The sequence below is a fragment of the Ambystoma mexicanum genome, chromosome 14 (assembly GCF_040938575.1).
Source record: "Ambystoma mexicanum isolate Mex_15411 chromosome 14, UKY_AmexF1_1, whole genome shotgun sequence".
Lineage (NCBI taxonomy): Eukaryota > Metazoa > Chordata > Amphibia > Caudata > Ambystomatidae > Ambystoma > Ambystoma mexicanum.
In genome coordinates this window covers 485,027,981-485,042,289 of record NC_090940.1, presented here as the reverse complement: position 1 = coordinate 485,042,289, position 14,309 = coordinate 485,027,981, and the positions used below count along the sequence as shown (strand labels likewise).

General features: G+C 44.8%; 1 protein-coding gene across 2 annotated transcripts in view; it reads right to left on the bottom strand.

Moving 5' to 3' along the window:
• The window catches only part of VRK1 (VRK serine/threonine kinase 1), a 351,956-nt gene that overhangs the window by 205,053 nt on the left and 132,594 nt on the right, over positions 1-14,309 (bottom strand). For both annotated transcript variants that reach the window (XM_069637723.1, XM_069637725.1), the window contains exon 5: positions 5,650-5,737. In XM_069637723.1, the coding sequence (XP_069493824.1) occupies positions 5,650-5,737 (88 nt within the window). The remainder of the gene's footprint in view (positions 1-5,649; positions 5,738-14,309) is intronic.

Genomic DNA, 14,309 nt, shown 5'->3' with positions numbered 1-14,309 from the left:
TTCCCCTTTTCTAATCGTCTAATATCACGATTTTTATATATTTTCAACATTTTGATGTTATAGTTGAAACTATGTTTGTGAGTGGAGTCATTGAGAGGAATTTTAGTTCTGTACTGATTAAGGGCGTCTTCAATACAATCATTGATTATTGCATTTACATAATTGATAGAATACTAGTTAATAGAATTCCAGTTCAACAGGCTATTAAGATGTTCATGTACCCGTTCTGCAAACTTCTTACATAAGGTTGGATTCCATTTTAGGGAAATAGTATCCCTTTTGTTTTCAATGGGAAGTAAAAGGATTTTAGCAATGGTTCTAGCCTTGCCATTTCATTGTTGGTACGACTAATTGTCAAAAGTTGAGATATACAAAATGTATCATTTTTGGTACTGATTGAATGATCACCCTTCATTTTCTGCTCATTTGAGTTGCGGCGCTGGTTAGCATATAAAAATTAATTCGCTAGTTTGTCATCGTTAAAGGTGAACAGTGAAAATCCCATTTCTGAAAGTTCCAAAATGATCTTGAGTACGTGATCAGAGAACAAATGACATGTCATACGAAAGTTGTTGGTAGGAGCTAATGCGATGTGGTCAATATCCCTGGAAGATATAATTCTTAATGATGGAATTACATAGAGAAGATCTAAAAGATATTTTCTATTAATTCGTGCACCACGCAAAATTTCCTGCTTGCCCTCGAGCCCAATCATGTTGGTGTGGTTCTTGTTGTTCGCATTGGAAACATGGGGGTCTGGCATCTTCGATGTTATCATTTGCAAGCAAGATACTTCTTATATGGGTATCATTGGGCTGGTCCTTATGATCAGATGTAAGATCTTGATTGAGAATACTTTTTAGATCATTTGAATTTTTGCTAAAGGGACCACCATTTAGTCCCGCAGATTCAAATTCAAATCTTTGAAAAACGTATTAATGATCTAAGAGAATTGGCTACTGTAGAAACTACAAGCAATAATATCAACCATCCAAAGAACAAAAGGTCAGCATTAGAGAATGTACAGACTGATATATATATATATATATATATCATATGACAAGCAGACAAGGAGGTGGTGTAGTACTCTGGGATGGAAATCTCTATTTATGAGAAGCTAAGCGTCACCTAAATGACACTACTTGTTATGATGAATGTGATATACCAAAGCAGAATTTGATGAAATGCTTACCAACTGGTCTTATCTAAATCGAATCGATTGGGAAGAACTCATGTTTTTGAAAAACAAATCTATCCTCCCGAGACGTATAGGTGTAGCTCAGGGGCAACGTGCTCGCCTTGGAAACAAGATGACAGAGCAACACAGGTTCGATCCCCGGGTCTGCGGTTAGAAACTTCTGGGTATAAAGCGCGTTAGAAATAACCCATCATTTCATAATCATATCAGACTATACTCTGTACCAAAGATTCATCAGTGACCCACCGGGAAGACCCATTGTTTCTTCTAAGGGATCGCTTTTAGAAAATGACTCAAAGTACATGGATGTATCCCTACAACTATTGGTCAAAGATCTCAGCTCCTACATTAGAGACACAGGTGACTTGCTTAAAAAAAAAAAAAAAAAAAAATCTAAGGAATGCCATGGTTTGATTACTATATCATGGTGTCTCTGGATGTAACATCCTTACATACAAGTATTAATCAGGAATGACAAAGCTTGTAAATACTTTCTGGACAGCAAATCAGTAAGTTTCGAACAGCATAATGAACTCATTAACATTACTCCAGTTCTGCCTTAACATAACATTTCTATTTGAAGAGAAAATACATAGGCAGAAATGTATAGGCAGAAATGTGGAACGTCCATGGGTTCATGTATGGCTCCCACATACACCAGTCTTTATATGGGATGGTGGGAGCTCACCACAGCCTGGGCACAAAAATACTGATTGCCATGTCGAACAAATAATTTGTTGGTATGGTTTCATTGATGACCTCATTTGTCGTCGGGAAAGGCCCTGTTTAACAACTAGATGAATACATAACTGAACTAAACTGCACTTCTCTAAAGCTACATCTAACCATGACAAAAAGTAAGGAAGAGCTGATATTTCTAGATGTAGGGCTGTTTCCAGAAGGAGATATATTATAGAGTAAATTTTACAGAAAACCTGCAGCATCCAACTCTGTTTTACAAGCTAAAGGTCATCACCCCAAGGCCTTGATCAAAAGAATTCCCTTTGGAGAACTTCTACGAGCAAAAAGAAACCGTTTGAGGAATCTGGACTTTGAAGAATCCAGAAATATTGCACCCAGATTTAGATGAAGAGGCTATGAAGATAAAGATATGAATTTGCTCCTGTTGAAAGCAAGCAAGACAGAGAACAGGTACTACAAAATAAAATAAAAAAAAAAATAAGATGGAAGATAGAGAAAAGGATGTGGCGAGATCACCCCCTTCTCGAAAAGAGCCGGGCAACTCCGATCTATCCTCACCAAGCATTGACCAATATTGCAGGCGGATCCAGACTTGGCTAGATAGGTTGGACCTCATCCCAAAATAACATTATCGAAGGCGAGATCTACCAAAGAATATATAGCACTGAGTGACTTGTTCAGAAGTAGTTAAAAAAGGATCAAGAGCCAAAAAGGGATTTAAAACATGTAATATTTGTAAAATATGTAATCAAGCTATACAAGGTTCGAAAATCGAATATGGTGGAGATAAAAGAAAGCTGGGAGATCAAAGAGACCATCACATGTACTACCAGGTTTGTGGTATATGCCATACTATGTCCCTGTGACCTCATGCACATTGAATCAACAATCTGACCACTGAAAATAAGGATACTACAACACTACAGAGCTATGAAAAATAAGGGTGTCAATTATCCGCTAGCAATACATTTTGACGAAAAACACAGTAGTGATGCCTCTTTGCTTAAATACACTGCCCTGGCTCACATTCCAGAGCACAGGAGCAAAAAAAAAAAAACCCAAAAAAACCCCCAAAAAAAACAAAAAAAAAAACCAGAAAGATGCCTCAACTGGAATCTAAGTTGATTATTAAAATGTAACACGCAAAAACCTAAGGGCCATAACACAGGCAAAGAACTGGCAGTACATTCGATGGACAGCTAAAGTAGATACTCTATTTCGTAATCTAAAACCTAAAAACCTCAGAGTCACATTGGTAGAAAACCATCCTAACTGGGGATTCTTTACCTCCACAACAGATTGATTGATGGGAACATGTTAATACTCTACCCACTTGGGTACGAGACCAACTAAATACGAAAGCAAGGTGCCAGCCAACTGGAGCCATTGACACTAGCGGGGTGTTAGCACAAGGTGCGGTAGCCATAAACATTTTTATTTGCCTTTAATGAGTCTTGGAGGGAGTTTCCTGTACCTATAGATGCACCAGCAACACAGATATTTCCAAGGATTACAGTCTCCCTAAATGATTTATCATTTACCAGGCACAATTAACAACTGACATGTTTTGGTAGTTTCCGGCAAGTCCCCGTTATCAAGGGTGGGTATCCTACCCCCAGATAGAACAGGAATTTTAAATCTATCTAGATAATATAAACACTAAGAGGGAGTGCAAGTAACTCCAAATTGGCACCCAGATTAGTATTAACGGGAGCGCCATTTAAAGTGTGATGACATGATCGCGCAAACTAATGAGTCAGATGATAGGGGTGTGACCTAGGAGAAATTTATATAATGGAGCCTGAAAACTTAGTAGAACTACACCTGATGAAGCCCTGAAGGAGGGGTGGAACGCGTGGTGACCCGAGGAGTGTTGACTCCTAGGTTTTGTTTCTCAGTAAGTCCATGTCTGCGATGATGCGATTTAAGATTTGAACTGAATACATTTTTTATTATGTTTTAATAGCGCTGATCGAGTGCCCTGGATTTTTGTTCCACAATCTGCTTGTTCGGTTGACTATACACATGACAAGTTCAGTGGTACAATTTTGTTTATTTTATATATTTCAGATTTTAGTGAATTTCAAGGTTATTGTTATACGGAAGTTTATTCATTGCCAACGTACATGTTCCACCTGTCGGTTGCCTTGGAACCAACTAGTCATGGGTTTACGCCTTGGTCAGTGAGCATAGCCTTCGGGCGTGCCCACTGTATATTTTTAAACACTAGGTTTATTTCAAGCCCACTAGCCATGGCCTTCGGCTTTGTACACTGCGCATGTTGCACCAAGAGGTTCCTTTGCCCGCCACCCCCCCCACTCTCTTATGAGTCACACATGATAATGGCAATGAAGTACAGATACAGCAGCAATGAACTACCCATGCCCGTGGTATTCCCCAGATGAGGTGGAAATGCTGAAAATAAAAATAAACAATTCCTTGTCTTCACAGGAAACCACCAAGTGCCCCCTCTTTTCGGCACCCCGAGTCCCTTCAGCTGCATATTCCCCTCCCTAGCCCGGTCCCATTAACCCCTTAAACTCTTTGCTTCATGTGACATTTTCTTTTGAGAGTATCTTGCGTGATTACTGCAAGAACCTTGTGAGATTCCCCCAATAATCCGAAAACATTAGAACGCCAACTGGCTACTCAGACCACCCCCAATCTGTCGGAAAAAGCAAAAGGCAAAGCTGTAAGGTTTTGAATTAATCATAACCACAGGCACAGCTCTGGACAACCCACCAGAGCCAAGCCATTACAGAAGGGGACAAACCATATGCAAATCAGGCTTGGTCTCATCCCAAAAGGGGGAGGCCAGCCCGAACAGCATGGTCACATCCCTTCTGCACAAGACCACAATCATCTCCAAACATGTTTTGTCCTTGTTGGGCATCATCAGTGAGGAGTAGATTGGGTCTCTAGGCCCAGCAGGCTCAGGACCCACATCTGGGCATACCCATCCCACTCGGTGCGACTTAAGCAAAACAAAAAGGCGATGGCTAGAAATGTTTGAATTAATCATTTGCCAAGCCTCTTTCCCCTCCCCACCTGTAGCCAGATGCAATTTCATCCTTTTTCTTCGTCCAAATATCATTTTGAGCACTTTTCATTTTCAGCTTCCCCCAGTATTACGAAAGTATTTTCTTGTGCTCTGGCTTGACAAAATGTGCCCTTTTTCCTCTTTGGGAAAATGACAGGAGTAGGCTGAGCTTTCTTAAACAAATCTTTCCCATAATTTGCAAACTGGGGTGGCACCGTGAAAACCTTTGTCTGGAAAATATCAGCCGAATCTATCATGCAAGTCAAAAGCTATTAGCAATAGAATGTTCAGATATCCTATTGCTCAGGTTACTCAGCGTAACTATAGTGCGACGACTGCCGCACTATGCTCCTCAGCTATGGTGTATCTCTAAACATGTGACTGAGTGGGGTTTGCACACTTGGGACAATTTAAAGCTCACATTCATATGTTTCCATCTCACCATAGCAACAAGACATTGATGAAATGTGGATTTCTGAAATCACAGGGTCCCAATTGTGTGTGCCGTCTGCATGTGGGGAACTGAGGAGGTGAGTGATTTTATAGCTTGTTACTACTTGAAATTGCTAACCCAAAGCCTCCAACGTATACTGACCTTCTAAGTTAAATAAACGAGGAGATTCAGGCATACAGATATACCACTACTAGTTGGTGCAATCCCCACTAACATCTACCATATGGACCAAATAGTCACGAATGCCAACGTTACCTGCTTCCATTTTTATCATGAAGTCCAGATCCCCAGTATTTAGGCACACCCAGGTATTTTAGCTTCTTAGCCGCTGTCCACTTCTTAACTAAAAGAATAAACAAAAAAATAATTGTTACTTTATCAGTGACCAATAGTTCCCACATATTGCAAAGCATACCCATCAACCAAGACAGCCCACCACTCTCAGAGGCAGACAACCACATATGCGGTCCACCCTGATTTGGGATATCAAGGTGGTGCAATGAGATGTCTTAGTACCGACAGGAGCAGAAAGGCATGTTCACCAAACACCATAAATATTGTGGTGGGTTAAACAAAATCCAGTCACAAAAACCTACCTGTAGTGTATAAGTAGAAGAGGCCCTTTCAGTTAACAAGTCACATATTCCATAGTGCCACTTAAGTCATCCCAAAATACAAGCATTTCAGCTAATGCTTAATCACAAATGCAATTGCTTGATGGTTCTGAATAGGGATTGAGATTCCTAGGAATAGCCTTGCATCACAGGTGGAAGGGTTGTAAACCAACCAAAAGATTGAAGGTGTGCAATACAGGGATCGAAATAAGGATTTGACTATCAAGGGCAGAAAGCAGCCTCTGTGTGTTCAACATCACTCAACGAGTAAGAGCGCTCATGTAATGTTCCACAAATGTAACTTCGGTTTCTAAAATACGAATCATAACTATCAATTATACATGACCAATTACGCTCGCAATTTCTTCGGGATGCATCCCAATGTTCATTTATACACATTCCCAAACACAAACAGTTAATGTCACATAGGTAGGTTTGTAGATCACCAGTTGGTCTGGGCAGCCAAGTGTACCACCTTGTAGCTATCAGGCCCACCAGGCTCTACTCTAGGATACTGGCAGGAGCTAAACAGCTCCAAGCAATTTTTAAACTTGCAATCCATAATGCATTCCTGAATAATGCACTATGCAAACCTTGTACAGCGCTCCACTGCTCTTGCAGTAGGTGTGCGCTTTAAATAAAAGCAACTGCATAATATGAAGCCTTGCAATTATGCAGCACTACCAATACACAATCAATAGAACTTAAATAGCTTGCTCTTACGAATAAAAAGGGCATGACAGAGGATTTAGATCAGAAAAAGAAAGGCATTAAAGCAGAAAAACAAACAAGCAGCACCCCAAACTAGCGATGCACAGGATTGTGTCAATACCAAAAATTAGCTATGGCCGATTTGCTATTTCTATCCCAGAGCAGGATTGCTTTGCATCTTCATTCCTTCAACCTTGCACAAAATAAAATGTTCCTCATACTCACTATAGCTTCTCCACTACCCCCCTACCCTACTACTGTTCATCCCTCTAAATTCGATGCTCAGTCACTGCCCAGCTAGGTTTATGCTTTATACATCCTATACCTACATGCACATAAACGTATTCTTCTCCCATCCCCGGCCTCCTTGCTATGTAATATCCTCTAGAAATCTGGCCAAACTACAATTCAATAGTTGGTTGAGAAAATATCTAAAACAGCAACAGGCTAACAAATTATTTATCCATATTCTAGCAAATAAAGACACCAAGTGTTTGCCAACTGATTCATCGTACTTCTGAGACACCGGGTGAAGTACACGCCAATCTATATCAGACCGAGAATTGTGCTTGTACTAAAAGGAAGTATATACAGCTCCCCTGGGCAGAGAAGTCAACACATCTACAGCCTCATGCGTAACTCCCTGGCTATTAAGTTTTACCAGTAAGGACATAGAACAAGTCTTTAAAATCCTCTAAAGCCTTGTCAAATTTAACACCAAGACATGGTACAAATATAATATGTGGCCACTATTAAGGCAATGAGTTCTACCAGAATAAACAGGCTTTGCAGGAGGTAGAGGAATAGGTACGCATTACCCATAGTCACAGAATACACCAGACAGGGATCCGGAAATACATGGAGATAACAAATGGCCTAGTGTTAAATCTTCGGAAAAATTAAGCCATTGCTCAGAGATGTTCTTTTTAAGCAGCCAGTATTGACCTCAAAGCTGTGTTTCACACCATTGATAGACCTCCATTATGGTCCAAGCTTGCACATCGGGGAATGCCCCATAGTTTATTAAATATAATGGGATCATTACATATGGACACAAAAATTCAGGTTAGGCTTGTCCATCAGGTGTCTCTTATTGCCAATTCCACAGAAAAATGAACGAGACAAAGTTGTGTATTGGCGCCATAACTATTCAATCTAAAAACAATTATTTCCTGTGCCTTGACCAACTCAAAATAACATGGTTAGCCTACGCTGACAATGTTATTAGATTAAACCCCTATTGGAATTCAAAAAAGGTTAAAAGGTTTTCAGGAATATGCAGATTCCAATGACTGTTAGTAATACTAGGAAATCGAAGGTAATAACATTCTATAGATCTGGAAAAATTGTTAAATATTCCTGGTATATTAAAGATGGAATTCTTGAGCAAGTTAAAATCTTGCTATATTTTGGGTTTATCTTTACAAATCATATGTCAGCTGCGGCAGAGTTGGGAAGATTAAGGACAAAAGAAAATGTGTACAGCAAGACTGAAGAAAATGTCATAAGGACAATTCTCATGGTTGACGGTTATGAAATATTACAGGGATTTCCTACACTTCTATATGGGTTAAAACAGAATGATCAACTGGGAACTACACAATGTTACAAGTTAGTAGGCTTGTTGTGGAGAGGCGTCTTACAATGTCCAGCATGTGTTGCGATATCCATTATAACATACGAATTAGGGCTTCTGCCCTGGTCAGCTTTGATTAAGTGGCAAATGTTAATGGTATTTGGCAACGTTATTAATTTTTTTAAACACTTTATTTAAAGTTTATGAAAAGCACTAACAAATACGCAATCAAGATATAAGCAACATATGTAGTACACCAAAGTAAAACCATAATTCTAAGCAATTAAATAAGAAATCATAGTACATATAAGGTGAACAATGAATCCAAATCACTAATAGCAAACAATGGTTAAATAATAAACAGTTCCATAAACTAATGAAACACAAAACATAAGACATGACAAGACTCTTACTCAACACAAAACCCCACCAGACATCAAGCAAAGTCACAAACACTCTATCTAAACATTACTCATAAAATGCATTAACTGTCCCCATTCTTCCATATAAACATCTTCCCTATGCTGCTTACCATACTTAACCTTTCCAAAATTTGAGAGAACCTGCACATTAACAAGCCATTCTGCCACACATGGCTTCTTCCTGGTTTTCCAGACTTAGTATTTGCCTTCTTACGACCAAGGGGACATTGTAAATCCAACCTAATGCCGTACAATCAATCAATAAACCTACAATATTTTGGGGATTTCAAAATCGCTGTAGATGCAGTTGTCAGAAATATAACATTCCATATCAAATCAATTCTATCCAAAACGTCATTCCAAAAATCCCTCACCCGGTCACAGTTCCACATCATATGTGACAGGGTACCTTTCTCCTTCGGGCATCCCCAGCAATTTTCACTCCCTACCAATCCCAATCTGTGCATCCCGACCGGTGTCCAATGAAGGCGCCCCAATATCTTCTGGTGAATAGAAGAACAAGTTACTCTCTTACCTGGTAACGTTCTTTCGATGGGATGGTCCGACGACGTATTCCAAATCTACGACATGTAATCACCACAGCTGTGCTGCTTCGGAAAATCTTTGGCGTCTGCGTCCTCGTCCTACGCCGATGACGTTGATACGCCGCCCTAGAGGACCTCCTCCGACGGCCGACGTCACTGGATGTTATAAGTAGGACGCACGACGCCCGTAGCCTCAGTTGTAGTTTTTTCCCCAGAACGTGTGGCACCAGTCGTCTGCCAGTCTGACACACAAAGCCTTGTGGAAACGTAAGCTGCAATCGCATAAGAAATTCTGTAGCGGGGAAGGCAGGGAGGGAGCGATATGGAATACATCGTCGGACCATCCCATCGAAAGAAAGTTACCAGGTAAGAGAGTAACTGGTTCTTCGAGGGGATTGGGTCCTCTGACGTATTCCATATCTATGACAGGCTCCCAAAGCAGAACCAATGCAAGGAGGTGGGAAAATAATTTAGAAAACAGAAATTTAGAATGCCCAATCAAATTGCGGAGTAAAGGACCGCCTTGCCAAAGGCCAGATCCTGCCCATCGATGGATCGAGGGAGTAGTGATGTTCAAAAGTATGTACCGAAGCCCAGGAGGTTGCATCACAGATGTTACGGATAGGAACACCCCTATGAAGGGCAGTAGAGGCAGCCATACCCCTGGTAGAATGGACCCGCAATCCGACCGGTGGGTCCTTACCCGCCAAGCGGTAACACTCAGAGATAGCAAAATAATCCAGCGAGACAAAGTCTGTTCGTCACAGCTTGTCCGAAACACTTTCCAGCGTAACCAATGAAGAGTTGATTGTCCACTCTGACCCGGGACATGAGTGAAATATAAAAGCTTAACGCTCTCCTAGGATCAAGCCTATGGAGCCTCTCCTGTTCCTTACCAGGATGTTGAGGAGGATAAAACGCCGGAAGAACAACCTTCTGGCCTAAATGAAATTCCGACACCACCTTCGGAAGAAAGGAAGGACGTACTCTAAGGACAACCCTGTCCTTCTGAAACACAGTGAAGGGTGGCTTAACTGAAAGTGCCTGTAACTCACTCACTCACTCTGCGAGCGGAAGTGACAGCAACCAAAAATACAGTTTTAAGAGTTAACAGTCTCAAAGGGCATGAATGCAAAGGCTCATACGGAGCACCCATCAGAAACTTGATAACAAGGTTCAAATCCCAACCGGGCACCTGGAAAGGTGACGGAGGGAACACATTAGTGAGCCCTTTCAGAAACGGAGAAATTAAAAGTAATTTTAAAATAGGAACACTCTTCAGACGAGCGCTTAAACATGGACAGCGCCGCCAGGTAACCTTTAACGGTACCCACTTGCAAGCCCCTGTGGGCCAAAGAAAGCAAAAAAGACAGAACCATGGGAATGTCACATGCAAAAGGATCCACATTCATAACCCTGCACCAGTCGCAGAACTTACAGCAATGGTACAGGGACTTTGTTGCGGGCTGTCTGGCCGAGAGCAACACCTCCATTACGTCTTCAGGGAGGTCCCAATCCTTATACCTCAACCTTTCAGAAACCAAGCGTGAAGGTTGAGGGATCTGACCTCTGGATGGAGAACCCGATCCCCCTCCCGTGAGAGCAGATTGTCTCGGTAGGGAAGACGACGTGGAGGGCAGATGGACAAGTCGAGAGGTGCGGGTACCACATCCTCCGGGCCCACGCCGGAGCAATGAGGATCATCCGGGAACCGAACCTCCGTAGCCTCTGCAGTACTTGCGGGATGACGGGGGCTGGAGGAAACGTGTACAGGAGTGGGAATGACCACTCCATCACAAATGCGTCTCCTAAGGCTGCTTTTGGAGGAAATTCCCACGAGCAGAACCTCTTGCACTTCCGGTTGACACTGGAGGCGAAGAGATCCACTTGAGGGGTCCCCCAAAGGGCGAAGATCTCCAGGAGAATCTCCTGAGCCAACTCCCACTCGTGAGAGATCGCGCTCTGCCTGCTCAGAGTGTCCGCCGTCTCATTTTCGTCTCCGGCCAGATGAACTGCCGAGATCGAAACTTCCTGCTGGATTGCCCAGAACCAGAGCTTCATTGCCTCCCTGCACAGAGGAAGTGACCCTGCCCACCCCCCCATTTTGTTGAGGTAGTGCATGGCCACCGTGTTGTCCGTCAGGATCAGGACATTCTTCCCTCGCCCAGTCGGTAGAAAAGCCTTCAGGGCTAGCCTGACGGCCCTCAGCTCCAACAGATTGATATGGAGTCTGGACTCCGATGGAGACCAACGACCGCTGACTGAACGCGTTGGCATGAGCTCCCCATTCCGTGAGGGATGCGTCCGCCATGATCATCACCTCCGGCCAGGGTAACCAAAATGGAGCCCCCTTCATCAGATGGTCTTCGACGGCCCACCACAGAAGGTCCTGGGCGACCGAGGACTGCACCTGAACAGGGTCCGACAACCTGCCGGAGGACTGAGACCACTGGAGTTTAGTGCCCATTGCAAAGATCTCATTTGCAACCTGGCCTCTGGCACCAGAAGAATGCAGGATGCCATGAGGCCGAGCAATCTCAAGAACTCGAATGCTGGGAGACTCTGGGCAAGCTGAAACTTGTGCACCATCTGCTGAATGTGATGAGCCCTCACCTGGGGAGAAAACACTGCCCCAGGGACGTGTCGAGCACAGCTCCGATGTACTGGAGCCTCTGAGTAGGTGTCAAATGGGACTTCTTTAAGTTGAGGGAGAAGCCCAGCTTGTGGAGGGAGTGGCAGGTGACAGACAGATGATCCAGGACTTGCTGGGGAGAGCGCACATCAACCAATCGTCCAGCTAGGGGTAGACGTGAATCCCCCCTTTCCTGAGGCGCGCTGTCACCACTACCATGAGCTTGGTGAAGACCCTCGGGCGGAGGTCAATCCGAACGGCAAGACCCGAAACTGAAAGTGCGAGTCGCCAACCGCAAACCTCAGGTACTTCTTGTGCTTTGGGTGTGTCGGCACATGAAAATAATCGTCCTTGAGGTCGAGAGACACCAACCAGTCCTGAAGCTGAAGGGCCTAGAGGACTTGAGAAAGAGTAACCATCTTGAACTTGTCCTTTCTGAGGAGTTTGTTCAAACCGCGCAAGTCCATGATGGGTCTCAAACCCCCGTCTTTCTTGGAAAAATAAGGGGAATACCATCCCTTGTTCCTCTCCGCTACAGGCACCAGTTCTATGGCGCCTTTCTCCAGCAGGGATTGAATTTCATGCGCAAGGAGCAGATCCAGACTCTTCAATGAGAGATTCCCCGGTGGATTGGCTTGAGGCCTCTGCCGGAAAGAAAGACAGTAGCCATGAGTTATGATCTCCAGAACCCACACATCTGAAGTAATGGGGCGCCACTCTGCAAGATGCTGCGCCAGCCTTCACCCAACCGGCGAACCATGGGACATTGCCTCATGACTGAGCTGAAGGGGCTGCGGCGTTGCCTAAGGGCAAAGAGGCAACAGCCCAAGCGGCCGTGGCACCACGAGTACCTTGTTTTCCACCTCTGGCACTCCTACGGTGGCCCCTTTGACTGGCAGCTCCTCTCGCTTTACCAAAGGAGGAGTAATAACGAAAGGAACCTCCCCTCCATTGCTGTCCCCTAGGACAAAAAGGCGTAGGTTGGCGAACTGTAGCACCCAACGACTTCGCTGCAGCTTTGGAGGTCTGCAACCTCTCAAGGCTCTCGTCAGCCTTGCTGCCAAAAAGATGTTCCCCGTCAAAGGGCATGTTAAGGAGCCGGGCCTGCACATCAGGAGCAAACCGACTTCCGCAACCACGCAAATCTGCGTATCACGGTGCTCGCTGCCATGGACCGGCTGACGCAATCTGCCATGTCCAAACCCGACTGAACGGCCTCACACATGGCATCCTCGTCATCCTGAACCATGGCAAGGAAACCATCCCGTTCGTCCCCTTCGGGAATATGTTCAGCCGCTAAGGAAACAGTTCCACAGAGTGTGCGTGAAACGTGACAAGGCACAAACTGAGTTAGCCACCTGAAGCACCATACCCCCTGAAGAAAACACTTTCTTCGCCCAGCCGTCAAAACGCTTGTCGTCCCCATCAGGAGGGATGGTAGGATACGACGCCTGCTTTGCCGGGGACGTAGCCGCCTGCACCACCAAACTCTCCGGAGTGGGGTGCTTGGTCAAGTAGCAGGGGTCGCTACTGGCTGGGCGGTATTTTCACGGCAAAGACTTGCCCACTGCCGGGAGACTCTCCGGAGCAGTCCAAGCCGCCGCCACCCTCCTTTGTAGAGCCATATGGAACGGCAGTACCAGGTCAGTTGGTGGATCTTGGTCGAGGATATACGTAAGGTCATCCTGAAGAAAATCCCCTGGGGGAGCAGATCACCCCAAGTACTCGGTGATCCTGGACATAAGGCGCCGGTACGAGGAGTCGGCATGAGTGCCAGGCTCAGGCCCACAAAACTCCACCTCCGGAGAGGTGTCCAGCCCACTGGCATCATGCAGGGACTGCCGCAGGTCCTAAATTTGGCTATGGCCCGAGCGAATCTCATCCCGCACCGTATCCGGAACCATGCCATCATAAGAGCCCTCATCCACCTCTGAAATAAACTCAAGCTGGCGGTAAGAAGGCACAGAATGTGGAACAAAGCCATGCTTGACCTTTGCCAGAGCCTTTCTAGGTGGTTCCACCGAGCCCCGGGGAATCCCCGTCGAAACAGCCTCGAAAGGCGTTGAATGAAATCGCCGTCGAGAGCATCGATGGCGTCAACACAGTCCGAGGCCGAAGCCCCAAGCGTGTCCCTCGACAGGCCAGGGCGCCGATAGAGTAGACGACTTCTTTGGAGGCAGGGCCTCGAAAGAGTCCATCGACGACCTCGTCGCCGTCTTCCTCGAAGACACCACAGGTGCACACGGTCTCGAGCGCATCAAGGACCAGGACCGGGACCTGAAACTGGCATGACGAGAACGATTCCCCTTGTGCGAGCGGGACCTCTCCCGCGAATCGTGCCGACCACCCGAGCCCGAAGGTGTGCGAGCAGTGTCTCTCGACCGATCACAACCAACCCCACTCAGAGGCTCGGAC